Consider the following 27,040-nt stretch of genomic DNA (forward strand, 5'->3'; position numbering starts at 1 on the left):
CTCACTGCGAATGTGCTTTGAATACGCTCCTGGGAGTGCGAAGTGCTTCTCCCGGCCACTGGCAACACGAGGAAGCAAAGCAGAAGATCCAGTCAGACCTAACTTTTCTTTGAGGCTTTATTTATCATCACAGGCTCACAAGTGAGCTGGATGTAACAAAGTGAATCTTCAAGATTTGAGGCCTTTTTCTCATAGCTTTTTGGCAAAGTCATCCTGGGCGAGGAAGGAGTAGTGGCAGTCAATTAGAGGGCTGATTTCTCATTTTCCCAGCATACAATGATTCACTTCTCTCATCCCCATCCAGAATCTAATTTGATCTGATAAGACCAAATTAATATTTTAATGCATAAATCCTTAGTATGAATGTCCTCGAGCAACTTGACAGCCCTTGAGCTCCAAGCACACATCACATGACCTCATAATTTTAAGACTCGGATGCCAGGACTGGGGATGGGCCTGTGAGTTTCACCTCCACACACTGAGTCTGGGAGAACTTCCCGAGCCATTTCTGTCCAAACGGCTCCCGAACTGAAGAGAAAATGCCTGCCCCAGTTAACCTGCTGGTGGCCTGTGGGATAACACAGCGGCTTAGACGCCCAATCAAGGGGATCATTTGATGTCCATTTTTTGAGAAGGGTTTTTGTTTAGCTTGAGAAACCGCTTCCTCCTGAAGCTGATCCTTAGTATGGCTGTCACTGCTTCTTTTTTTTTTTTTTTTTGAGACAGAGTCTCACTGTGTTGCCTGGGCTAGAGTGCCATGGCGTCATCCTCGCTCACAGCAACCTCAAACTCCTGGGCTCAAGCGATCCTCCTGCCTCAGCCTCCCGAGTAGCTGGGACTACAGGCAAGCGCCACCATGCCCGGCTAATTTTTTTTTTTTCTATTGTCCGAATAATTTCTTTCTAATTTTAGTAGAGATGGCGTCTCGCTCTTGCTCAGGCTGGTCTCGAACTCCTGAGCTCATACAATCCGCCCGCCTCGGCCTCCCAGAGAGCTAGGATTACAGGCGTGAGCCACCGCGCCCGGCCCCGTCACTGCTTGTAACCTCACACATGGCCCCTGTGGCCTATGCGTGGAGACGGGAGGACAGGACCAAGTAAAGCGCTTCTCAGTTCCACAGACGTGTGTCTGGGGTCCAAGTAACCACAGAGTACCCTGCTCAAATTCTCAAGGTGACTTCACACGGGATATAATCTGTCCTGGCTGGACCACATTTGGTCACCAGAGAAACAGACCGTGTTAAAACTTTTGATTCAACGAAGACAGGTGGGAAGTAAAATTCCCTAGCCATATTAGAAAATTTCACATTGCCCGATTCTTGTAACGCTGTGAGAAATGTTTTGGAACAGTTAATTGGGTTGGTGATTAGGAGAGGAGAGGTGGAATCTGAACTTGGGTCCTCATCTCCCACTATGTCCTCTCAAAAAAAGACCAAGTGAAATGCATCCTTTGCAAAACTTCAAAGGAGGGGCTTTTTGGGTCTAGATGATTAGAAGCAGGAATGAATGCAAAATTAAGAACAGTGGTTCATCCAAGGTGGTAGCTGCTGAAGAATTATCAAACCACATAATTAAATCAGTCATTTTAGGCAACTTTGTGATCCTCTAACAACTTCTGCCAAACTTAGAGTCTAAGACTCTTCAGTAACTCTATCTTCTTAAAACATCTGACCAAATCAGACTGAGCTGGCCAAGACATATTGGGCAAGACTCCTCATTACCAGGACGGCTGAGGAGCTCCACCTCCTTGCTTACTCGAATTAAAACCCCGACACTGGCCGTGTTAATAGCAGCACCCAGCGCCCACTGGCCACAGCTGGCCGAGGGGCAGACCTAGGTGCCCATGTTTTTAACACCTGGACCCCGCTCCCAGGTAGCTTGGAACAAGAATAAACAACTTGATAGAGGACAATGCTTTGGTCAAATCCTAAGTTTTTCTCCTGAAAACTGAAGCTACCAACAACCAGTTTTCACTAATTGGAATATGAACATGGAAACATGGAAGAACCAGGCAGATCTAATCATCGTCTGTGCTATCGTTATTGGCTCAGTATGTTCCAGATCCTGTGCCAGTGCTCACATTCCCAATCTCACTGAACATCCACGGCTATTCTGTGAGGGAGAAACTGTTGTTATTTCCATTTTACAAATGAAGAACAGTTACCCAACAGTTAAGTAACTTGTTTAAGGTCACACCACTGGTCAATGTACTGTGTCACCGAGCAAAAGCGCAGAGATGCACAGAGAAATGACACAAGTGGGGGCTGGGGACCGCGTGAGCAGCCGAGCCCACGGGGGTCAGTTGTGCTGCTTTGACAAATTAAACTCAACTTTAATAATGGACTACAGTATACTTGGGGACTGGTTCCAGGACTCTCATGTACACCCTAACCTGTGTGTACTCAATTCCTGAAGTAGGCCCTGGAGAACCTGGGTATGTGAAGAGTCAGCCCTCTGGATATGCAGGTTTCACATCCCGTGTATTTGGTTGAAAAAAATCCACATATAAGCGGACCCTTGCGGTTCATACCTATGTTGTTCAAGGGTCAACTGTAATCCTTTTACTTACTAAAGAAGTGTGCTACAATGAGGTGGTGTGTCCCTCAAACAGATAAGCATCTTCCTTTAGGCATCTGCAATGGTTTTAGCACCACGAACTTACAGAAGGAAGCTTAAAAAGACACTACATCCACTGGCCAATTTGTAGCATAAAAAATTTTTCTGAAACTGACTTATAGCTCCATTCAAAAGTTGAATTCGTCCTACTAACTGGCTTCTAGTTACTTTTTTCCCTTTAGTATACTGCTGAATGTGTCTCTAGTAGTTTAAGCTATATCAAATTCTTTTCTGGAAATAGCCAAAAAGTGTCATATAAAAATGTAAGCATGTTTTATACATTAAGATATCAATGTTGACATATCATAGATATGAACGTTATCAAGAAGGATCACATTTCATTTATGGTAAAAAAAAAAAACAAAAAAACCCAAAATAACAAAACAGAAAAACCCAAAAACAAACACACCTCTTTCCTCCCCAAGTACACTGTTAACATCCCCGCACAGCTGCTATTTCTGCATGCGACACGCGATGTTGTTACTTGCATGTGGATTATTTATAATTTTTCACTGGTGTATAACAGAACTGGACACAAAAGTGCTCAGAAATGTTTGCTGAATGAAAACACGATAAGGCCCCAACTCTCGCACATGCCATGCTGACGGTGACACTTATTTATCACTCTCTAACTGGAGGCAATCTCTTCATCCTCTCACCCCTGCAGCACCATGGACCTCTAGTGACACTTTCATTTTACTTATTATTATAGATATTTATGTTCTTTTAGTCTGCAAGCTCCCCGAGGACAGGCTTTCTTGCTTGTCTTTGTTATTTCTTGCTACACAGAATTGAACTTTCCCCTTTATACCTGTAAACTGAAGTATATTATATTTGACCCACCTTAATAAAAGCTGCAGATTTCTTTTAATAGAATGACACACTTACATTAAATTGTAACTATGTATCATTGTTAGAATGGTACTTAGAATGGTCCACGATACATTTCATGGAGGTATGTTTAGAGCAGAGACCAAAGTCAGCCTCAGGTGCAGACCAGACCTGCTGTCCACAGCCCCGTCCTATCCTATCAGACGCTATAGCTTGGGTGAATTTTGTGTTGCTCTGATTTACACTGATTTGACCAATCCTTGCTGCTGTTCGCCTCAAAGTGGGACTGACTCAGGTCACAACTATCAAAACCACAACTTAGAATTTGTTTACAATCTGAGATAGATCATCCTTTGTTAGTTTAAGTGAAATCCTGAGTCTTGTCTGGATACAGCAGTGTACAGTTCATAAATCCTACAAAATTCTACTTGTGATAACTGAAGATTTCATTGAAATATAACTTGGGGGATGTAAAATATGAGTTGGTAACAGGAACCTGAATTAACGAATTTGGAAATTCTCTCTCCCCTATTGACGAGAGCATACTGAGTCCTGAAGAACAAGTGGGAGAACAATTTGGCATTTTTAAGAATTATACTTCAGTTTTCCTTTGAGGCATAAAGTTATCTAAGTAAGAACTTCTGCCTTGAACAGAGGCTTAAATAAACCAGATGTTTTCTTTACAAAACAATATTTCACACAACCTGAGGTTCAGAAAATACCATCCATGTCCTGATTTCATTTCTAGTTCTTGCTAGGCAAGAAAGCCAAGCAATTAACTTTGGTAACAGAGGACTAAATATATACAATTTCTGAAAACTTTTTTTTGCCACTGTGGACACTAAAAAACAGTCTTCAGTTTCTAGGAGTGACTGCAAAAAAAGAAAACAACAGAAACAACCAAAGTGGGACTAAGTGGCTCACTCAAAGGAATGTAATTTAAAGGCTCCACTTAAGGATGCCTTGGGAGCAGAAAACGCCACCACGCTGAATTACATGTCTCATCCCTTCCCTGCATGATCAGGTGCTTCAGACTGCCTGTTCCCTCTGTGATCGGGATCAATGCGTGGAAACCATCAGAACACTGACACAACACAACACATTTACAAGCACAGAGTCAAGGTTAAGGGGAAAAATCATCTTCCTCAAAGAACATCCAACTTCATAGACTATTATTTTGAATTATTGATCTGAATGTTCAGTTAAAAGTAAAGCACGATCAGTACTTTAACTGAAGTTAAGGCAACAAGCTTGACTATCTCAGGAAACTAAGAAACCTGAACAGTAATGAGTGTTCACGTCGCCCCAGAACAGCGGGTCCAGGGGGGGCCTCAACCCCGCCTTTGCAGGCTGTGGTTTCCTTCTGCAGGTTCGGAGACCAAAGGAGGCAGCAGGAGAGAAAGAAAGTGTGAAAACAATGCTGGGCTCAGAACTTACAATAAGGATTCTTACCTAAAAATAACACAGAATTTTTTTTTTTTCCTTTCCTTTCTTTCTTTCTTTCTTGTGGGAGGAGGAAAGGAGAAGAGGAGGGCAAGTCCATGCTCCGATTTCAAGTTTACAGATAGAACTCAGCTGCCTGCCTTCAGTGTGTGATGGCCAGAGCTCCACTAACTACGAAGAACAAACCACTGGACTCAGAGACACTTTATTCAGATCTATCCTGAGGGTATTTCTGACACTTCAGCTTTTCAGTGTGAAAGGTTGAAAAAAACTATTGCTGAGGTGAGATAAAGAATATCTTTGAATCCCAGATGAGCGCTAAACCTTTCTGCTGTCCCAACGCAGAAGAAAATTTGTCTACCTAATCAGCTCTTAATGATCACACTTAGGGACACAAAGTAATAACATATCCGTGGATGTGTACATGTATGCGTGTCTGTGAGCACACACGGAATGCTCACCTGGATTTGCACCACCTGAATAAAGCACTCCCCCCACACCTTCCAGTCTTATGCATAATTACACCATTGAATAAAATGGGCTTTTCCAAAAAATTGAGGTAAAATTCATATAACATACAACGAACCATTTTAAAGTGTACACTTTAGTAGCATTTAGTACATTCACAATGTTGTGCAACCCCCATCCCCTCAGCTTCAAAACTTTGTCATCACCCCAGTAGAACACCTGTACCCTGTAAGCAATAGCTCCCCATTCGTCTCTCTCCCCAACCCCAGCAATCTCTCGTCTGCTTTCTGTCTCTATGGATCTGCCTACTCTGAATATTTCATATGAAAGGAATACAAAATGGGCTTTTCGGTTACATAAATCATTTGAAATATTATGTGGTAACTCTAAGTGTAAACAACGTAAAAATCTGGGATTTGTGGTCTAAAATGATGTTCTGGAGTTAGGATTTCACAGACTAGTAACATTTCACAAAGAATCTTGAGGACTGACGTTGGGTTTTCACCTTGATAAATAAGATCATTAAAAAACAAAACAAAACAGAAAAGACATTTTAATACCAAAAGGACAATCTTAGAATAAAGGATAGTCCTGTAAATTGAATAAATTTAGCTTTATGGAAAACCCACATGACAGCAACCTTATTTTTGCCTTGGACAGGTAAAAGTCTTAGAGCAGCAGAGGTGTTTCGAAACGACTGATGCTGAACCACCACCTTTAGTACAACTGAGTCTGGCCAAGAACTTGATTTCCCCAAAAAAGATAACTAAGGGAACAGAATGGATTTCATTCTGTAAGAGTTAAATCTTTTTGATGGCCAAGATTGACGAGATCCAAATTTATCTCATGAATCAATAGGAAAGGACTGTAGTTCTCCAAGAGAAAGCAATATATGATAGTCAGGTAAGGCCACCTTGCCCTCACCAGGGGGGACATGGCAGCAGACAAATGCTGTCCCTCCCACTTTAGTTCTGCTTGGCTGGTCAGGAGAGGTCAGATGGCAGACAGCTAAGGAAACCACCTTTACAAACACAAGAACTCTAAGGCAGGTTTCTCCCCAAGTTGGCCTTATAAACTGGGGTATGCATTCTGAAGAGTACATAAAGCCACAGGATAAACTTCTAAGATAAACATACTTCCTAGAATATCAGTTTTCCATGTAGTTAAATAATGTTAAACATTTTTACACTAAAGTGTAAAAATTATGAAACAGAATAGTAAATTCAAATAGCTTTTAATGATAAAACCTGAAACTTTGGAAATTTAAACATTTTGGGGGTTCTTAGTCAACCATTTCAGGCTAAGGCCCAGACTGATCAGAGGATGGGTTCTCTCCTCACCCTCACAGAGCTGCTGGGGAAATGCTAGGTGGCCCTGTCCTTATCTAGGTGATTCTGACCCATGGAGGGCTACAGAATTAGGGGAAAGAAACAAGAGCATTGGTAAACTGGTCCTAAAGTTCATATGGAAACGTAAGAGACTCGAAATACTAAAGCAATTTTGAAAAAGAAAAACAAAATTGGAGAACTCATACTTCCCGATTCTAAAGCTTATAACAAAGCTACAGTAATCAATACAGTGTGACACAGACATAAGGACAGACATATACACCAAATGGAAAAGAATAGAGAACCCAGACATAAACCCTCCTATTTATGGTCCACTGATTTTTGACAAATGTGGCAAGTCTATTCAATGGAGGGAAAGAACAGCTTTTTAAACAAATGGTGCTGGGAAAACGAGATATTCACATGCAAATGAAGTCGGACCCTTATCTCATACCATATACAAAAACTAACTCAAAGTGGATCAAAAACTTAAATGTAAGAGCTAATATTATAAAACTCTTCAATCTTTGTATTTGACAATGGTTTCTTAGATATGACAGCAAAAGCACAGGTGTCGGATAAACTGGTCTTCATCCAAATTAAAAACTTTTGTTGCAAATGACACTATCAAGATAGTAAAAAAGACAACCCACAGAATGGGAAAAATATTTGCAAAGGACACAGTGATAAGGGCCTGGAACCCAGCGTACACAAGGCCTCTGCTGTGACAGGCATGACTGCCACTGCTGACCACACCTTTCGGGCCCCCACACACCTTCACTAATCTCCATTCTTCATGCTTCCCAGCCATGCTTCTCCCTCAAATCACCACAGAGGCCTCCTCTCTAGTGCAACCAGGAAAACCAAAGCCTTGAGGCCCTTCCTTCCCCAACTTCCTTCTTTAATTTCCCTTCCTGTACCAGAAATTTCTGATAATCTTCTCTGATGAAGATGACACTGAACGTTCCGGTTTTCAGCAGATCTGGTTTTGACAGCCTTACCACTCACCTACAAAAAACGAACATGGCTAACCACACAGTGACAATATCTGAAATACAGCAAAACTGGTTCATTCAACTAAATGAAATGCAAAAAGGAAAGGTCAGCAAAACTAGAACGATATAATCTGAATGAAGCCCTGGTTAGGAAGTTGAGTGATGACTGACCTGCATAATCCACCTACATTCTTGTGCTCTTTCTACTGCCCTCAAGAATGACGGTGTGCACTTCCAACAGGCTGAGCAGAGGCTGAGAGTGTGTACTCTGATAAGGACTAGGAAAGTTACCTTTTGGCCCAGTCTGAAATCTAAATCCATGATCTTGGCCTCTTAAAACTGTGTTCTAGCCAGTTAACCGGCTGAAATCATAGCAATCACTTGTAAGACACAGAACGATAGCAACACCCTGATGCAATCACCAGTATGTGTCCCCACTTTTAATGCTATGCATTCTTTACGTTTAGTTTTTTTGAATAGGTAATACATTCACACAATTTACACGTATACACACACACACACAAACACACGGGGAAAACCCTCCTATCCTATCGCCCCACCAAAGGTATCACTTTCAGTTTCTTCTTTGAGTTTCATCCTGGGACCATAATAGGTCTTCTCAGCCCAACTTTGCCTTGTGTGATGACAAGGGTGGCACGCCACACCACACCCTGCCTTCCACTTATCCGCTCTGTGCCACTCTCCTTCTGTTGGTCCATGTAGGTCCTTTCCCAGGATTTCTCTCACCACGTAGCCACGCCCATCCTCAACATACCCCCAGTGGGCTGAGTCACCCCATCGCCCCCACTGCAGTCTAAGGCCACCAGTTAGTTTATTTAACTTCAGCTGAAGTATTTTGCTGAGCCTCAGGAAGCTGTCCTCTCCTCCTGAAGCCAGCATAGACATGCATCTACACACCTGTAACACGACAGTTCGTTAGCACCGAGCACAGGCCAACAACCAAACTCGTGAATCAAGTATTAATCTAATGAGTGATATAAAGCTTTAGGTGGACATAAGGCAGAAAGTCAAAACTAAATTTTATTCTTTTTATGTTAGGTATATTCCACAAAGTTTTCTTTCTGTTTGAAATAAATTCAGTTAACTAAAATTTTTTAGTCTTAATTTTAACATTATTTGACACAATAAAGGACATAGGGTTGCTATACTACCAACGTTTAAATTAACAACACAAACACAGAATATTTAAAAGCAAAGAATGAGGAAAGAAATATTTGCAGAGCTTTATTAAAATTGGGAACATGAACTCACAGGTTTTTTTTTTTTTTTACTACAATGTAAGTATCACCTCAATTGTACACATCAAGAAACATTTCTGGGCCGGGCGTGGTCGCTCACGCCTGTAACCCTAGCACTCTGGGAGGCCGAGGCGGGTGGATCGCTCAAGGTCAGTTCGAGACCAACCTGAGCAAGAGCGAGACACTGTCTCTACTAAAAACAGAAAGAAATTATCTGGACAACTGAAAAAATATATATATAGAAAAAATTCGCAAGGCATGGTGGCACATGCCTGTAGTCCCAGCTACTCGGGAGGCTGAGGCAGAAGGATCGCTTGAGCCCAGGAGTTTGAGGTTGCTGTGAGCTAGGCTGAAGCCACGGCACTCTAGCCCAGGGAACAGAGTGAGACTGTCTCAAAAAAAAAAAAAAAAAAAAAAAAAAAGAAATATTTCTGCTTTACAACTGTTTCCCTTAGACAAATGCCTGTACTAAAACAGAATCAGTTTTCAGATAAAGAATGCCTCTTCCCCTACCCTCCCAAGAGCTCCATACTATATCACTACCAATAGAAAGACTATATCTACTTTTGTATTAAATTCTAAGAATTACTCATTAAGACTCTTTACTAATAGTAAGTTTACTCACGGAATACTCACGGAAGCTATGTTTAAAATGCAGCTTGAACATGAATCTCTCAGGCTGTGCGAGATTCTTCAATCGGGTGGAAAGCCAGTCATGGAGTCTATGTCCAACAGGAGCTTATAGGCTACACCAAGGAGCAGGTGGATACTGTGCCTGGCTAGACAACTTAAGCTCAGCTGCGTTAACGTCACCCATAACCACAAACCCCCAAGGTACAGCCTTACCTTCATGACCCAGAATCTGCATCTCTTGCTTTTCTAGATGACACCATAAGATCAACTAACCTGGTTTCAGCTGCAGGGCACTCTACACCACTATAAAAAACTTAAGAGTACAAAGTGTGATAAGGAAACCTGCAAGAGCAGGCTCCCATGCACATTCAGGGAGGTGAGCCCAGAATAGTGAGTCAGAAAACTCAAGTGCTCGTCCTGTCTCTGTAACCAACTCCTGCTGGGATCTCAGGCAAGCTGGGGAACCTCTCTGCTTTGCTTTCCACAACTATAAAAATGGGACCAATAATACTTGTTTACTACCTCATAGGAAAGACGATGATGGTTAATGAACCCTTGCAAGGAGCTTTGAAGATTAAAAAGGTTCCCGGGTGCTAATGACAAACAACAGCCTACCCATTCTCACTGGGGTATCCATCACGCTGTGGCGGGGGATACCGAATTGCTCTGAGTAAACTGGTCCTTTAAAATTTTTTTTCTTAAGACTAAACAATTTTGAAAAACTCTAGAAGAGATGAATGGTGGTAATGCTTGGGGTACCAGATAATAAGAAAGAAATCAAACCTTGGTGGCTGGTGCTTTAATTACATTAGCTTGAGCTGCCCTGCCTAGGTTTTGCAGCACTGCTAACTGGTATAAATATTTACATAGGCAGCGTGTTTTAGTTACTATGGATGCCCTAGTTAAGGCTATTAACTTGGCTGATGAGTCCCTGTTTCTTGCCAAAGAATTCTTTACTGAACATGCTTCTTAAACTTTCCTTAATTTATTTAAACATTTAAATGTGAAGTGTAGTGCTAAAAATTATTTTGGGGGTTCCAAGTTTAGCTTACATTTCACTTAAAGGCTCTCCTCCTTTTTAAAAATAAAGGGTGAAAAGGTTCAAATAAGCAAATGCCTAAGCCCATACTTTATACTAAACAAGACTGTAAGACTGTACTGGTTTTTGTAAGTTAATATGCAAACACATGTGCGCACATACACACACACATGCCACCAAAAGATATTTTTCCAATCTATGTAGGCAGGCTAGTCTATGTTCATTTAATTGGATAATGTTAATTCCAACTCACACAAAAATGAAATGCAAAAATTCAAGATTAGTATTTTGAAAGTTATTTAAATAATGCGTAAAATTTAGAAGTAAAAAATGCATGATGGATGGCCACTGACATTGCACTATTCGAATAAGAGAAGCCACCCCCCGTCCCCCATAAAGTTTACACGCCTTACTAAAGGTCAGTTTCAGTACCCGATGGCCTCATCTGGAACATAAATGAGACAAAGTGAGAATGGAGATCTAAGGGGAGCAAGTAGGGAAGAGAGGAAGGTAAGTAAAAAATTTCAGACTATTATAAATTTAACTTTGGCTTAAATTTAAGTTAACCACTGTTTAAGAGTAATAAAAACACTTATCAACATAATGTCACTTGTGGCTTTATTGTAAAGGAAAAGTAGCTGAATTTACTAGATTCTTGGGGAATAAACACCCATTGGACACTCAAGTTCTCTCCTGGCAGAGCATTTCTCTTAACTAAGGATAAAATGAGAAATTTGCTCATTCTCGTTTTTTTCTCTTCAGGGATATTAGATTGGAATGTCAATCCAAGCTCCCTTTCTTCAAGGCCCTCGAAAATAATTTAATCAAATGCATTTAAAAACATAATATGTTCGGAGATTCAGGAAGGTATGGGGAGTTAATCAAAGACCCCAGTAAACGACACTATTAGGCCTTAGACCTGGATCTGATAGCTTCAGATTCCTTTATGATGTGATCTAATAACTTAGGAAGAGATGGATGTGTGGATGTGTGTGTGTGTGTGTGTGTGTGTGTGTGGTCAGTAAATTCACAAGACTTCACTGTTTTCAACACATAGTAAAATATTTTTAAAAGGGCCAATGATGCTCTCTAAAGTAAAATGTCTCCTCAGGACCAAATCCAAGAATTTAGAAACATTTCCACACTTCCAGCAGCTTGGTGGAGCAGGAGTAGACTCCATTCTAAAATTGGACAATGCAAGGTTTCACTCTGGCTTGGTCATTCCGGCACCTGTAAAATGAGCACAGAGCACAGAGCCCCTGATGCGTGCGGCTGTGGGACTGTGTGTCTGCAACAGCCTCTGGGATAGTCGCAGATGTGCCAGATGCCCCACTGGCCTCCTCCTTCTAGATACCTGTCTAGTCTGAAAGTTTAAACCGAATTAACAAAAAAACAAGGGAGACCACGCTAAGCGCATGCGATGTATGTACACAGAGCACAATACAGCACAGAGTGATGTAACACTAGCTCAGAGCACCATGAATTATATGAGAGCTATCAGGATACTAAAAACTCATTAAAAGGTTTTGGTTTCGAAAACTGTTGTCATGTTACATTTTTTTCCTTAAGAAATGAAGAAACAAAAAATACTGTATATTTTGTGAATACATATTTACATTATTTATATAGATAAATAAACGAGAGAGAGAGAGAGAAGAGAAGAGAAGACAGAAGAGGAGAGAAGAGAAAAGAGGAGAGAGAGAGAAAGGTCTGAAATGACACATAGCAAATTCCAAAGGATAGTCACTTTGAGATGTGGGGGACAGTAGACCAATTTGGGGGATAAGGTCCGGGAAAATTTTAGTTTTATTTACAATTAAGATAAAATGTAAACGTACCTATACTCATATGTAAATTAACTGAAAATGGATCTTAAAAGATTTGAAAAAGCTAGAAGGAAACTGACCAAGGCGGAAGGGAGGCTCAGGTGGGCCAGGGTGCTAGATGCTCTAGATGCTCTCACTTCTCACTAGGCCCGAGGGACCAGTTACGGGGTTAAACTGACTGATTACTTAGTCTGTGATTTTGTTTTTCCCCCTCAAGGGGAAGAGGGGAAAAACCACAGAGGCCTGGTAAAAACAGGGTCAGAGACACATCCAGCCTAGAGAGATTTCCTAGACCAAGAATTTTGGATTTTTTTGGTGTCAGGACCCATTTACACCATTAGAAAGAGGAAGGACCCCAACGAGCTTTGATTACGGGGTTATATCCGTTGATACTGACCATATTAAAGAATTTTAAAAATATTTACTTATTGGCCGGGCGCGGTGGCTCACGCCTGTAATCCTAGCTCTCTGGGAGGCCGAGGCGGGCGGATTGTTTGAGCTCAGGAGTTCCTCTACTAAAAATAGAAAGAAATTAATTGGACAACTAAAAATATATAGAGAAATTAGCCGGGTACGGTGGCGCATGCCTGTAGTCCCAGTTACTCAGGAGGCTGAGGCAGGAGGATCGCTTGAGTCCAGGAGTTTGAGGTTGCTGTGAGCTAGGCTGATGCCACGGCACTCACTCTAGCCCAAGCAAAAGAGTGAGACTCTGTCTCAGAGAAAAAAAAAAAAAAAAAAAAAATTTACTTATTAATTCACTTAAAATAGCAATAAGCTCATTTCATGTTAAGTAACATCATTATAAAAATAACTTTATTTTCAAAAAATTAGCAAGAAAATGGCACTGTTTTACATTTTTACATGATCTTTAATGTCTGACTTAACAGAAGACAGATAGATTTGCCTATCTGCTTCTGTATTCAATTTCCTGTGATTAATATTTTGGTTGAAGTATATGGGGAAAAAACCACCCCAGGCTCACACAGACATGTTTAGTTGAAAAAGGGAGGTATTTCAACAGCCTTTTCCAAAACTTGTGGATATTTTTCTTTGAATCGACGTTAAGATTCAACAAGTGACAGTTTCTTGAAGTTCAGGTGCCACGTGGGATCTGAAACCATCTTGATGACCTTTTCAGTGACATGAACATGCAGCGGTGGGTGTCTTACACTATGAATGGCTCTACTGCCCATGCATGTTTTGTAGCGTTGTTTATTAGGCATTTGGAACACACTGGTGCATGAGCTGTGCAGATCTTCCACTGTATACATCAAGAAACCTCATTTGTTAACATCACCCCCATCTCAGCGGGAGAGTCGGTGGCACTGGAAGGGGTCACGCTCACAACTGGCAGATATAAGTTTTCCAAAATTCAAATTTTGCTTGAAAGCTCAAATTTTATGATGGGCAAAAAATAGTGTCACAGTTGTTTCTCTTGAATTGATACACTTCATAGATTTTTGAAAAAATATGTGCCAAATATTCAAATCTTAATAATCACAGTTTGCCTGCCTTTTGTTCTGTCAAGTAAAAATGACGTTCCTGGCAAAAGTGGCTATTTTGGCTCACAACTGCATGGGAGCTTTTCTTCAAGACAGCCACTGTACTCCAGCATGCTAGAAGGGCTTTATGTGAACTTTGCATTTCATCATACAAAATTAAAAATGTATACACAGGCCGGGCGCAGTGGCTTACGCCTGTAATCCTAGCTCTCTGGGAGGCTGAGGCGGGCAGATCGTTTGAGCTCAGGAGTTCCAGACCAGCCTGAGCAAGAGCGAGACCCCATCTCTACTAAAATTAGAAAGAAATTATCTGGACAACTAAAAATATATAGAAAAAATTAGCTGGGCATGGTGGCACATGCCTGTAGTCCCAGCTACTCGGGAGGCTGAGGCAGGAGGATCGCTTGAGTCCAGGAGTTTGAGGTTGCTGTGAGCTGGGCTGACGCCACGGCACTCTAGCCCGGGCAACACAGTGAGACTCTGTCTCAAAAAAAAAAAAAAAAAAAAAAGTATATACAGAGCTGAGATTAAATGAAACTAATAATTTCATTCTTCATCGAGGACATTCTTGGGTCAGACTGGTGTCCGGCTGGCTGGACACCACTGTCTTGCTCTGTGGAAGGAGCCGTTTCACCCTCACTGCCTCTGCACCACTGGGGCAAATGCCCACACGGTGAAAAAAGCAGACTACATCCTGGTCTTCTTATGAGACAGTCGTGGCCTTGCAGACCCCATGAAAGTAGCTCTGCAGCTCCAGGGGCCACAGAGCACCCCAAGGGCATCTCACGGCTTCAGAGTTCTCAGAAAGTGGTTAGCCACCCCTTGATAAGCCTGACCTACTATATAAAGTTGGGAAAAAAGAAAAAAACATTCCTAATTGTACATGTGCAGAAACTGTCTACAAATGTAAATATACAAGTATGCACACTCCCTGCCTCTTCCTTGAAGTCTACCAAGAATAAAGAATCAGCAACTTAGGAATAACTGGGCTTGTTGCGTAGAGTAAAATATTACTAACGACAGAGACTGAAAAAACCTAATCAATGTTAACAGCTCAAATTCTATTAAAAATACCACAATATTAAAATTTTAAATAAGACATAAGGTTATAGTTGAGACCCCACTTGGTTCAAATGCTATCTAATTAAAGCAACATCTGCATTTAAAAACAACTAAAGGGAAATGACACATCAAGTCGCCCTATTTGGGATTAATCACAGATATCTCTAACTTATAAAAATAAAATTTCTTATGAATGCTGTTAAAATTCTTTTCTTCAAAAGAGTTAAAAAATGAGGAGACAGCATGTATATAAATGCCAATTTCTTATTTTATTCTAGTCTTCACAAACTGGACCATGAGAACAAAAGAGACTGAATGGGGACCAGTAAGTCTACTCTGAACAGGGCCATGGACATGGTGCTTGGGATCCTCTTGGTAGGTAATTTTACATATAGTCTACAAGTAGAACATGGTACAAACTCCAGGAGTACTGATGATACTAATTTCTTTCAGGTGGTGAAATGCCAAGCAAAGTACAAGAGACGAAAACGCTCGGTATATGAGAGCGACAGAGGGACAGATAAGCTTCAAAATGAATAAACATAAGTAATACAGCTGTAGGAAAATAAAATAGATTGTGGTTAAGCTGCTGGGCTTCAAAATGCCACATATGACCTACAACAGAGGTAACCACGGCCACCACTAACACTCTGAGAGTCTTACAACACTCCAGGCACCATTTTAAGCACTTAATGTGTGTTAACTCATTTAACTTTCAAAACACACAAAGAGGTCGGTCATGTTATCATTCCCATTTCATATTCCATTTCTAGGCACAGAGTCAACTGTGTGCCCAAGATGGCTTAGCTGGCCCGTGGTGGGTGGGGTGCAGCTCCAGGCCCTGCCCTTAACCACTAAGCTCCTGCCTCTCAAGTTGAGAAGGACCCTTGGTTTTATCTTCCAGTGTGCCTTAAGGCACTCACACTCTGAAAGACCAGTAAAAATGCCCATGAACACCAAAAAAGGTATACACTACCAAAACACTGTTTGGTAAGACAGGCTGTATGTGCCCACCTTGAGTTGGCAGCCAGAGGGCCAGCACTGCCTGGCAAAAACTCAGACATAAAAGCCCACTGCTCACTAGTTAGGAAACAATTTCTAAGTTATTACATTTCCTTTGCATTTTTCTAAAACAGAACCTTTTTAAAGATATTTCCCTCACCAGTAAATACACGAATTATAAGAAAGCAAAATAGTCCTATTAAAAACGATATTTTCGGCCAGGCACGGTGGCTCACGCCTGTAATCCTAGCTCTCTGGGAGGCTGAGGCGGGCGGATCGTTTGAGCTCAGGAGCTCGAGACCAGCCTGAGCAAGAGCAAGACCCTGTCTCTACTAAAAAAAATAGAAAGAAATTATCTGGATAACTAAAAATATATAGAAAAAATTAGCCGGGCATGGTGGTGCATGCCTGTAGTCCCAGCTACTCGGGAGGCTGAGGCAGGAGGATCGCTTGAGCCCAGGAGTTTGAGGTTGCTGTGAGCTAGGCTGACGCCACGGCACTCTAGCCCGGGCAACACAGTGAGACTCAAAAAAAAAAAAAAAAACAAAAAACAACAACGATATTTTCCTCAAATATTATGAAAAAGTTTAAATCTATGTAGAATTTCAATGAATACTTAAATGAATATCTACTTCCCTAGATGCAGCAACTGTTTACACTTCAGCACATTTGCTTTATAGTTATTTTACTCTTTACCATTCGAAGTTGCAGAGATTGTGATACTTGTAAATACTCCAGTCTGCATTCCCTAAGAATAACAATAGTCCCACAAAATTACAACACCTTTACTTTACCTAGAAAACTATCCACCATTCTACAGCATCCAGTTATCATTCTGCACTCAACTTCTCCACCTGCCCCCAAATTATCTCCAATAGGTTTGATTTTGTATTTTTTAGAACAAGGATCCGATCTAGATTCACTCACTGTATTTAATCATCATATCTCTTCAGTTATTTTTAAAAAACGAGAAGGGCTTTTGGTTTACAAATAATTCAAGGACCAGATTTTATTTACTGTAGTAGTACTAGTTTGTCCCTGTGCAATTTAGCCAATGTCTTTCCAAGATTAAAAAGAAAAGACTTTTTAAAAAGTACATTAGTGGGATAAACAACCCTATTTTAAAAAGTTTTCCACTTGGTGGTAAAACTTGCGGTCTGACAGGGAAAGGCCCAGAGTGGAGCGGTTACCTGTGTCCACTCTTGCAACAGTCACCTCACACAGCTTCTCATGAGCTCGGCAAGTACCAGTCCATGGGTCAAGTAATTAATTAAGAAATACACCAGATAGCTATTATCTGAATGATCACTCAGAGGAATAACTTTTTATTTTCAATCCACTGACACTGACTGAAGCTTATAATCTAGGTGTCAAGAGAGAGAACAAGTTCAACAGGATGCTCATGATTTTGTGGAGGAGATAAGAATTCTAAGCCAACAATTAGTACCTGGCAGACTTGGGAAGTGAAATGGGACAGCAAGGAAGAAGATTACCAACTTTCTCCCCAGATACCAAGAACGAATGCACGTAAATCTTAACACTCCTATTCAAACCCAAAATGAGTTTTCAACTTCAAACACTCAAATATATTATACCGTACAGAAAACAGTAAAAATCAAAAGGTACACATGATGTAGGAGCTTTTGCCACCGTCTCTCAACACTCTGATTTTGCAGAAGAAAGAAGATGAGCTTTGCTGTCAGCCTGAGGCTCAAACCATGTCTCACTACCTTCTCTGCAGTCCTAGGCAACAGGCTCCCTTTCTCTTCTACAAAAAAATGGGGATAATCCTGCCTCACAGTGCTGGGCAGATTCGAAGAGAGGACAGAGAGAGGGCATGGCCCTGGCCCAGCACACTAAAGGTGCTCAACAAATGCTGCTTCCCCTTCTGGGATAGTCACCAGCATAGCTTTGGGACCATGCAGCTGGCGCAGAGCGGGCAGCAGCCCTGGACGGGGCCCTACAGGCTGTGTAACCTTGGGGAGGAGAAACGAGAGGACTTGTCTTCTCACCTGCCAGGCAGGAGTGCTGGGAGGAACAAAAAAATGAGTGTTCACAAAAGCTTGTTACAATTGGCAAAGCGCTGTAGGATTAAAAAAGAACAACCTTGCAATTATATTTGACATGCGGAACTAGAAGAATGATGTACCAAAACCACTTTGTCTTTGTTCTGTCTGTCCTTTTCCTTAGTTTAAAAACACACACCCTTTTCTTGACTAATGTCTTATCTCTTTATTTTTCTCTCATTCCTCTGCACAGTTAACATATTTTAATGAAAAAATTCTAGGAGATCGTTTTTGCTGCAAGGCAAAAACCTCCTAAGTAGACATTATACCCAAATTCAAGGGTAAGTAAGACTAATTAACAAAAAGGTGTACAGACTTCACACAAACATACACCCCCCACCCCCAGAGAGTTATCTGTTACTTTGGTTACATTCCACACCACCAGGAATACAAAAGAAACCACATTACATCCGGGACCACTACAGGTTAAGGTTTAAGGGCGTATTTCTATAAAGTAACTTTACAGAGAGCTACAGTTACACAGTAAATAGATGTCTGTGAAGTAAAAATCTTGCTTTGAGCTGATGCACTACTCAGAGAGAAAAAAATCACTGGTTTGATCTTTTGAAGGGTCTTTTATGTTTGGTCATCATTCAGACATTTTTCCTTCCCAGTTTCTGGGAATGAAGGTACAGCAGGTACCGCGTCCTTACCAGCACTTACTGACTTCACATCATGCAGGCATGTTCTAAATTTAGTACACCACATGCACTGTGTATAGTTATTAATTTTATTAATATAGGGTAAGTCACTAGATTTAGTGCAGCAGGAAATGAAAGGCCTGACTTCCACATTTTTCTCTGAATTTTCATTGGAAAGGTAAAGACCTTCCACGAATTGGTGCCTCAGAAAGTACGGTAAGAAAATAAACTCTCCCATAATTTGACCTCCACTTCTCAGGAAAAATGGTTTACATAAAAAAAATGATTTGTTCTCCAGCTTCCCACCAGGCTGGAGCTACTTCTGAGTCTTTCAAAGGTAGTTCATCAACCAGGTAAGTTTACTAATGATTAGAACAAGATGAGAGCAGTTAATAACTTTCTTGAGACCCACAATAAAGGCCAGCTGGAAGAAGTGAAAGTCTGCTCCCTTCCTTTTCGGCCACTAAAATCTTCCTGGTGTGGCTGTCACTGCTTTAAACCCAGCTCTTGAAGCAAGCGTGAGCTGGAGGGTGGGACAAGGGCTTGGCCACTAAGCCCCCTCACAGCATCATGCCAGACTGTGCAGGAGGAAGCACTCCAGCTGAAAGTCTACGGCTGATTAAGTTTTATCATTCTTAACAGGCAACCAAAAATCCAGGGAATAGTCTAGAACAGGGTTGGTAACCTATAGCCCATGGGCCAAATCCAGCCTGTCACCTGTCTTTGTAATAAGGCTTACTGGAGCACAGTTATGCCTATTTGTTTACTGTCTATGGCTCCTTCCACCCACAAAGCCAAAAATATTTACAATCTGGCCCCTTTCCAAAAAAGTTTGCCAATTCCAGCCTAGATCCGTACTGTCCAATACAGTAGCCACCAGACACGTGTGTCTATTTAAGTTTAAAATAACATTAAAAATTCAGTTTCTCAGTTGCACATTTTAAGTGCTCCACAGTCTTATGTGGCCAGTGGCCACCTTAGTGGACAGCACAGAGAACATTTCCGCCTCCTGGACAGTTCTCCTGGGCAGGGCTGGAAGTACAGAATTTAGCACATCAAGCTAAATTTACAGCCATCAAGTTCCAGATGACTCTCTCTCCTTGTACAGATAGAAAGATTTACACTACGTTTCAAAAAATATGTCCCTTTCACACTTGAACTTTTCAGGAAATACTAATTCACTGTATTAATTACAAATGCCAGACTATCTGGTGGACAATAACTGTCAAATTGACCGGGTCTACCACTCAGTGTAGTGATCACATTTACCCGTTTGTTTACCTGGCTGCCCCCACCCCCAGTGGACTGTACACTCTGTGAAAGCTGAGCCACACCACTTGCTCATACTCCAAGGTAGGATTCTGCCTGGCACGTGGTACGGATCAAAAAATATTTGTAAACCGAATAAGAAACGAACTCCAGGCACAAAACTGTTATACAAAAAGAGGCCACTGAACCGAATCGATAACAGGGCATTAGGAAAAAAATATGGTAATCCTGTAGCAAAATGTTCTTCAAACAGCCAAAATTTCTATTTTAAAATGAGTTTTGTTTTTTTAAAAAAAGATTCAAAACAGCTGTCTGGGTTTGGATTCTGGCTCCACCACTTCCAGACTGTGTGACCCCAGGTAAGCTACTTTCCCTTCCGGATAGGTGGGAAGGACCGTGCATCCCACTGATCTGAGTGAGCCAGGCAGCTCGGGGCTGAGCCTCTCTGGTTCCTTCCCCTGCCCAGCGTCTCTCCACAGCACCCTCCTCGTGAGCTCCTGCTCTGTCCCTCCAGTACCTGAGCCCCTTGGTGGGTCTCTCCCACTGAACCATTAGCTTCTTTGCGGCAGAGGCTGTCACTTAGTCATTTTTAATGACCCTCAGCACTTGGCACACAGAAATGCTAACTGGATGTTAAACTACGAATAAAAGCCTAGAAAATAAAATAAATTTTGCTAAATCTCACATTAACATGCTTGCTCCAAAAAGTCCTTATGAGTAAATGAAGCAGTTCTCCAAGTTTTGAAATTCGAAATTACTCCCACTGTTTGAATTAGAAGTTAGTCTTAGGTCTTAAAGGTTACCCTTTCTTAAAAACTCGAGTCTCTTTCAGGTTAATACACTTCATTACTTTTTCTCTCCACAATTATATAGCAAACAACCAACCACCTAACCAACAGCAAAAAAATCTACACTGGCCATAATAAGGTCTTGGAATTAAAAAAAAAAAAGCCGGTTTGGTTTAAGATATAAAATTAAAAGATTCTATTTCAGAATAAATTCAAAAAATGACTAGTACATTAAGTGTCTAATAAAAACCAGAAAGTTCACAAACTAAAATGATTTGTTATTTATAAGAAGATACCTTGAAAGTATGAAAATTTACATTTTATATGCAGTAAAATTATTGCTAACTAGTTGGTGTTTAGAACTAACTTAAATCCAAGCAATTATATTTTATTCTTGCACACTTGGTTCCTGCAACTAAAATATCTACACGCTATCTGTAGTTAACCTTGGCTTTTTACTGGGTGTATCACAGAAACAATAAATCCATAGCCTGCCCGACAATTTGTGAAAGCTGATTTCCACCAGCTTCATCACAGATAGTTTGGGGAGAAAAGCAACACCCATTTTACTCCGACACATTGGGCATTCATGTGCTTTTGTCTTCCCTGGGTACACCCTAGGGTCTGAAAAATCTTGCCCGGCATTTTAGTCACAGAGGCTATTAGTCACCCGGAAATCTTGCCTCCACCCTCCCTTAACACGGGTCCTTAAAGGAGATTCTGACAGTTAAAACTGTTTCGTTAGGGCACAACTGTGATATTATACATTTTAAAGTCATTTGAGGAAGCTTAAAATCCATTTTTCTATTTCACCCAATTATGACCAAAAATCCTTATAACAAATATCTTAAAATATCAACTAAGTATGCTACTACCCTTATACCTATAGTTTAATATATCACTACTATTAATCACTATAGTGACTGTGTTTTTAAGCTAAGTTTTAAACCCAAAATATGTATAAATCATAGGAGAGGCAAACTGTTAATTATTAATTTTAAAGTCAAATGGCAATACAGAGCCTATTTAAATGCAAAATATTTCCTATTATTCCATGAAAAAGCCAATACTTCAAAAATTGTGACCCAACAGATTTCAATATTTCAAAGCACAAGCATATTTCTCTTTTAGGCTCCATGGCAAGAATGAAAACAATTCTTCTAAAGGAAGTTCTTTTCTAATCAATTCTGCATATTTTCTGACTGCAATTCATATTTAATTCAGAGATGTGTCCCCGGTGAAACCTTTGCAGAACAGATGTAACAGAAACTCTGCGTACGCACAACTTGGCCAGGCTCGGCGGGCCCGCCTCTCCTCCCACCCCACCCAATGCCTTCCCCGGGCAGTGACTTCACATCCTTTGACATCAGCACAGCTTTGAAAGGGGGATGGGAGAGCGAGCAGAAAGCAGAAAAACCAGCTTTGAACTATGCATGCAAGGCCTCTCTCAAGCCTCACATTCTGTAAGTAGTTCGTAAAATGCCAAACGGCAGTGACACACCCAACCTCCTCTGGTTAAGTCTGCAGCGAAATGGAGTGAATTCTGCTGAAAAGGACTTCCTGCTTTTCTTATCTGAAGCACAATAGCCATTTATTAACTACCCACGGAAGGTTCCGATTCAGTGAAACACACAATAACTTACCTCGAATATGGAGAAGGGCCACGGGCTGGAAAGGCCCATTGGAGTTGGCCGCATCCACCACCATCCTGCTGCCCGCTTTATTACATGTCAACATCTAGACTCCAGCGGGAAAGGCAATGGACTCCTTAAGGCAAGAAACCAGCCTCCATTTTAGTTTAAAAAAAAAGACAAACTGAAGCTCTCTGCAGCTGGAGGGAACTGGCTGGTTCGTGATGTCAGCAGGCATGGAGCTCGCTGATTGGCCAGAAGCTGCAACTTAAAATGACACTAAAAAAAAACTGCAAACGGAAAGAGCGTTCTGTTTGGCTGTCAGTGTGCTCTAAAAGCTTGGACATTTTCCGGCTTTCAGCAGTCTTCATTTCTCAGTAACTTTCAGGAAAAGATCCCATTTCTTAGGGGACAGGACTGAGGCCATAACCTTGGAGAGACTGTAAACAAATGATTCCGAGAGAGCTTCCAAAAAAAGTATGTGTGTATACGTCTGTATGAACTTTAACTTTAGCATTTCCCTAACTGGTACCCCAAATTCAACGGTATTTTATACTCTCCTGTGCATCATCTACTTTCTAGTTCTAATTACTTTAATATATGCATCATAGGTAGTACTCTGGCAACCCAGTTTTTAAAAGCAAATGGCTATTCAAATATTATACAATTCCAGTTCATTAGTTTGGACTCTTGTTCAACTTCCCCTACTACTAATGGGGCAAGTTATGAATTTATAATCCCCAAACACTGTTTTCTCTGAAGAATTTTTTTCCCGAAAAATTAAGTTTAGAAAAATGAAACTGCTTTCTATTCAGTAGTTAGAAAGTGCTACAAATGAAGGTATTTATACCATCTGGCCATGGGAGTAAAAGAAAAAAAGGCATAAAATGAAATGCAGTGTGTTTACTTTTGTATCATAAAGATGTTAACATACTAGACACTTTTAAGTTTGAGATATTTTGTTTAAATTTAAAGATGTTTCACTTATTTTTATGGGGTTATTATTAAAAGCTACTCAGATCTTAATTTCCCATCATCAAAAAAGGTTAAGGTAAAAAGCTGTTGTAAGGAGACAAAACATCATTTCTGAACTGGAGTATCATAGGGTCCCATGGGGTAGAGGGAGGTGAGATGAGGTTCTACAAAACGAAGTATTATCAGTAGCTCCAAAAGGAAATAAATAAACTATAAGAAAAATCTCTTTGGCAGGCAGAACTGAAAAAAATTCCTCACTTCACACAAATAAGAAAGTTTGTCCAAACTTTGGCCCCTCTTTTTAAATAAATTTCTCACACAACCCCCACTCATTTGTCCCACTCGTGAATAAGAATACAAAGCCCTTTAGTTCCGAAACAGAATTCAGAATAGTAAGAAACACCTGACACAAATGGGTTAGCAGTTACATCTGGGGCTGAGCATGCCACAGATTCCAACACACGAATGAACGGCTACAACCATTCAGGATGCTGGCTAAGTCCTCCCTCGCTAGTAAGAATTCAGTTTTTACTGTGTGTATCAATAGCCATTGAAATATATGAATAGATAAAAGCAAGGCAAACCCCACCCCTGCCCCCCTTTCCCTGGAGACAAAAGACACTGCTGGATTCCATGGCTGGCCATGAGACCATTTCTAACTAGCCATGGGGAGGGGGTGCCACCTGATCAGGCTCTCACCACCTGAGCACACTGCTGGTTTCACACCTGCTCTGGTCTGCTGCTACCAAAATGGCAGACATAGGACAAAAAGAGCAAGTGCTGTCAGTCCCGCAACACGGATCCAGACTCTGCAAGTGTGCCTCCTGGAACTTTGCTGCTGATCCCCAGGTTGTGTCTGTCTGGAGAGGATGACCACCGGCCATGGACTACCACCATGAAGCTGTGCTGATAGTGACAATGGCTCTCACTACCACTCACCATCACCTCCTAACCCAAGGAGTGATGCCAGATGACTCAGACACAATTAGGAACGAGGTGTTTGGGGGCTTGGTAAGGAGATTCTTATTGCAGATCTGGGCTTTCAAAAGACAGAGGCCTGCCTGCCAGTGATTTAATATTTCGTTGGAATGCTGATGAGTTGGAATAGAGGGAAACACTCCGAGGAGGTTTATATATAATATACAGAACTGAAGTCAAAGAAAAAGTGAAGACACTTTCTGATGTATTTTTCCTAATGATCTCACATCAAAGGATCTCTACTTTATTAATGATTTTCCCCCATGCTCTTTTGAAACCTTAGGCATATAAAGTAGTTCTTTAGAACTCCAAAAATATGATCTGGCTGTCACTGAGAAAGCATACTCTAAGGTATAAATAACATAGAGAAAAAAGGCAAACAAATAAAGATAAGGTATATTTCTGAATTAGAAGTATAAATACCGTAAATATGCTGATGTTAATTTTTCCCCAAATTGATTTACAGGTTTAAAGCATTTCCAATAAAAATGCAGCTCGGCCCTTTTATTTTCCTAGGTGCTTGACAAAACAATTCTAAAGTTCACCTGGAAAAATAAAAAGCAAGAAGAATAAGAACACTAATGAGAAAGGCCAGTCCTACCAACTCTAAAGCTGTATGAATTAATGCGCTGTGATGGGGCATTAGAGGCAGATTAATGGAATAGAAGCAACAGCCCTCAACTGGTAAACGTATTTACATAAATGTAACAGGATGATAAAGAATGAATGCCAAATCAAGGGAAAGGGAAAGAATTAGATAACTGCTTGGCAATCTTGGGGCAGACAATTGGTTAACTACATATAGGAAAGAGTCAATTTAAGTCTTTTTACTTCACACCAAAACAAAATCTGAGATGGATTAAACAGTTAAATAAAAAAAAAAAATTAAGGTCGGGCATGGTGGCTAACAGCTGTAATCCCAGCACTTTGGAAGGCTGAAGTGGGAGGATAACTTGAGGCCAGGAGTTTGAGACCAGCCTGGGCAACATAGTGAGACCCCATTTCTACAAAAAAGTTAAGAAATTAGCCAGGAGTGGTGGGGCGCGCCTGTACTCTCAACTACTCAGGTGACTGAGGTTAGAGGATCACTTGAGCCCAGGCGTTGGAGGCAGCAGTGAGCTAAAAAAAAAACCACAAACACAAAAAACCCAAAAACCACACTTCCAAATCCCATAACCTTTAGAAGAAAAGGAAAGTGAATATCAATTCTCAAGCTAAAAAAGGACATTTAAAAACTACTGAACAAATTCCTAAGGGATATTGCCTATATTAAAAAATTACACATGTCTGTATATTCCCTCCAAAAAACAAGTAAAAGGAAATATAAATACTATAAATGCAAGGAGTTAATAGTATCACTATAATTGATTAGAAAAACACTGAGACCTCAATGTTTAAATGATTTGTTTCACAAAAGAACTATAAATTATCAATAATTGTATCAGAAAGTATTTTTTAGCCTATCAGCAATTTAAATCACCATTTTCTAACATGGTAATTACTCAATACTGGTACAGGTATGATGTAACCTTGCCAAAAAAAATCTATAAATTGTTCTGATTCTTTCAAAAAATAATTTGGCAATATGTATCAAGATTCTTTGTCTAAGTAATTTTACTTCTGGGAATCTATTCTAGAAATGCCACAAATGAGCATCACATTTCTTAAAATAATCATTTAAAAATTGTGCTGAAACACATAAAATTTACCATTCTAACCATTTTTAAGCATACAGTTCAGTGGCATTAAGTACATTCACACTGTTGTGCAGCCATTATCACCATCCATCCACAGAACTCTTCTCATCTTGCAAAACCGAAACTTTGCATCCATTAAACAGTAACTCCCCTTTTCTGCTTCCCCCCAACCCCTGGCAACCACCATTCTACTTTCTGTTTCTATGAATTTGACTACTCCAGATACTAATACAAGTGGAATCACACAGTGTTTGTCCTTTTGTGACTGGCTTATTTTACTCAGCATAATGCCCTCAAGGTTCATCCAAGCAAGTGTTAACACTGACTTCCTTTTTAAGGCTGAATAATATTCCACTGGTATATAGCATAGCTGTTTATCCATCCGTCTGTCGATGACACTTGGGCTGCTTCCACCTGTTGGCTACTGTGAACAATGCTGCTATGAACATCAGTGTACAAATATCTGTTCAGGTCCCTGCTTTCAATTCTTTTGGGTGTATAACCAGAAGTGAAATTGCTGGATCATATGGTAGTCTTGTTTTTAATTTTTTGAAGAACTGCCACACTGTTTTCCCCAGTGGCTGCCCCATTTTACATTCCCACCAACGGAGCACAACAGTTCCAATTTCTCCACAACCTCACCAACATTTGTAATTTTTTTAAATAGCAGCCATCCTAATGAATGTGAAGTATTTCACTGTAGTTTTGATTTGTACTTCTCTAATGATTAGTCACATTGAGCATCTTTTCATAAGCTTACTGGTCACTTGTATATATTCTTTGGAGAAATGTCTATTCAAGTCCTTCACACAATTTAAAAATCAGATTTATGTTGCTGCAGGAGTTCTGTATATGATTTTGGACATTAACTCCTTATCTGATACACAATTCGCAAGTACGTTCTCCCACTCTGTGACTTGCCTTTTCTCTTTGTTGATCGTGTCCTCTGGTGCAGAGAAGTTTTAAATGTTGACGTAGTCCACTTCATACCT

General features: G+C 40.6%; 1 protein-coding gene across 5 annotated transcripts in view; it reads right to left on the minus strand.

Moving 5' to 3' along the window:
* Positions 1 to 27,040, minus strand: part of PPP2R5C (protein phosphatase 2, regulatory subunit B', gamma) — a 142,628-nt gene that overhangs the window by 82,277 nt on the left and 33,311 nt on the right. For 2 of the 5 annotated variants that reach the window (XM_012647078.1, XM_012647077.1), the window contains exon 1: positions 22,411 to 22,643. The exons of the other annotated variants lie outside the window; for them this stretch is intronic. In XM_012647078.1, coding sequence (XP_012502532.1) covers positions 22,411 to 22,504 — 94 coding nt within the window. In that variant the 5' untranslated portion in view covers positions 22,505 to 22,643. Of the gene's footprint in view, positions 1 to 22,410; positions 22,644 to 27,040 lie in introns of those variants that run through there. 5 annotated transcript variants of the gene reach the window in all.

This window comes from Propithecus coquereli, unplaced genomic scaffold, assembly GCF_000956105.1.
Source record: "Propithecus coquereli isolate 6110/MARCELLA unplaced genomic scaffold, Pcoq_1.0 Scaffold256, whole genome shotgun sequence".
NCBI lineage: Eukaryota > Metazoa > Chordata > Mammalia > Primates > Indriidae > Propithecus > Propithecus coquereli.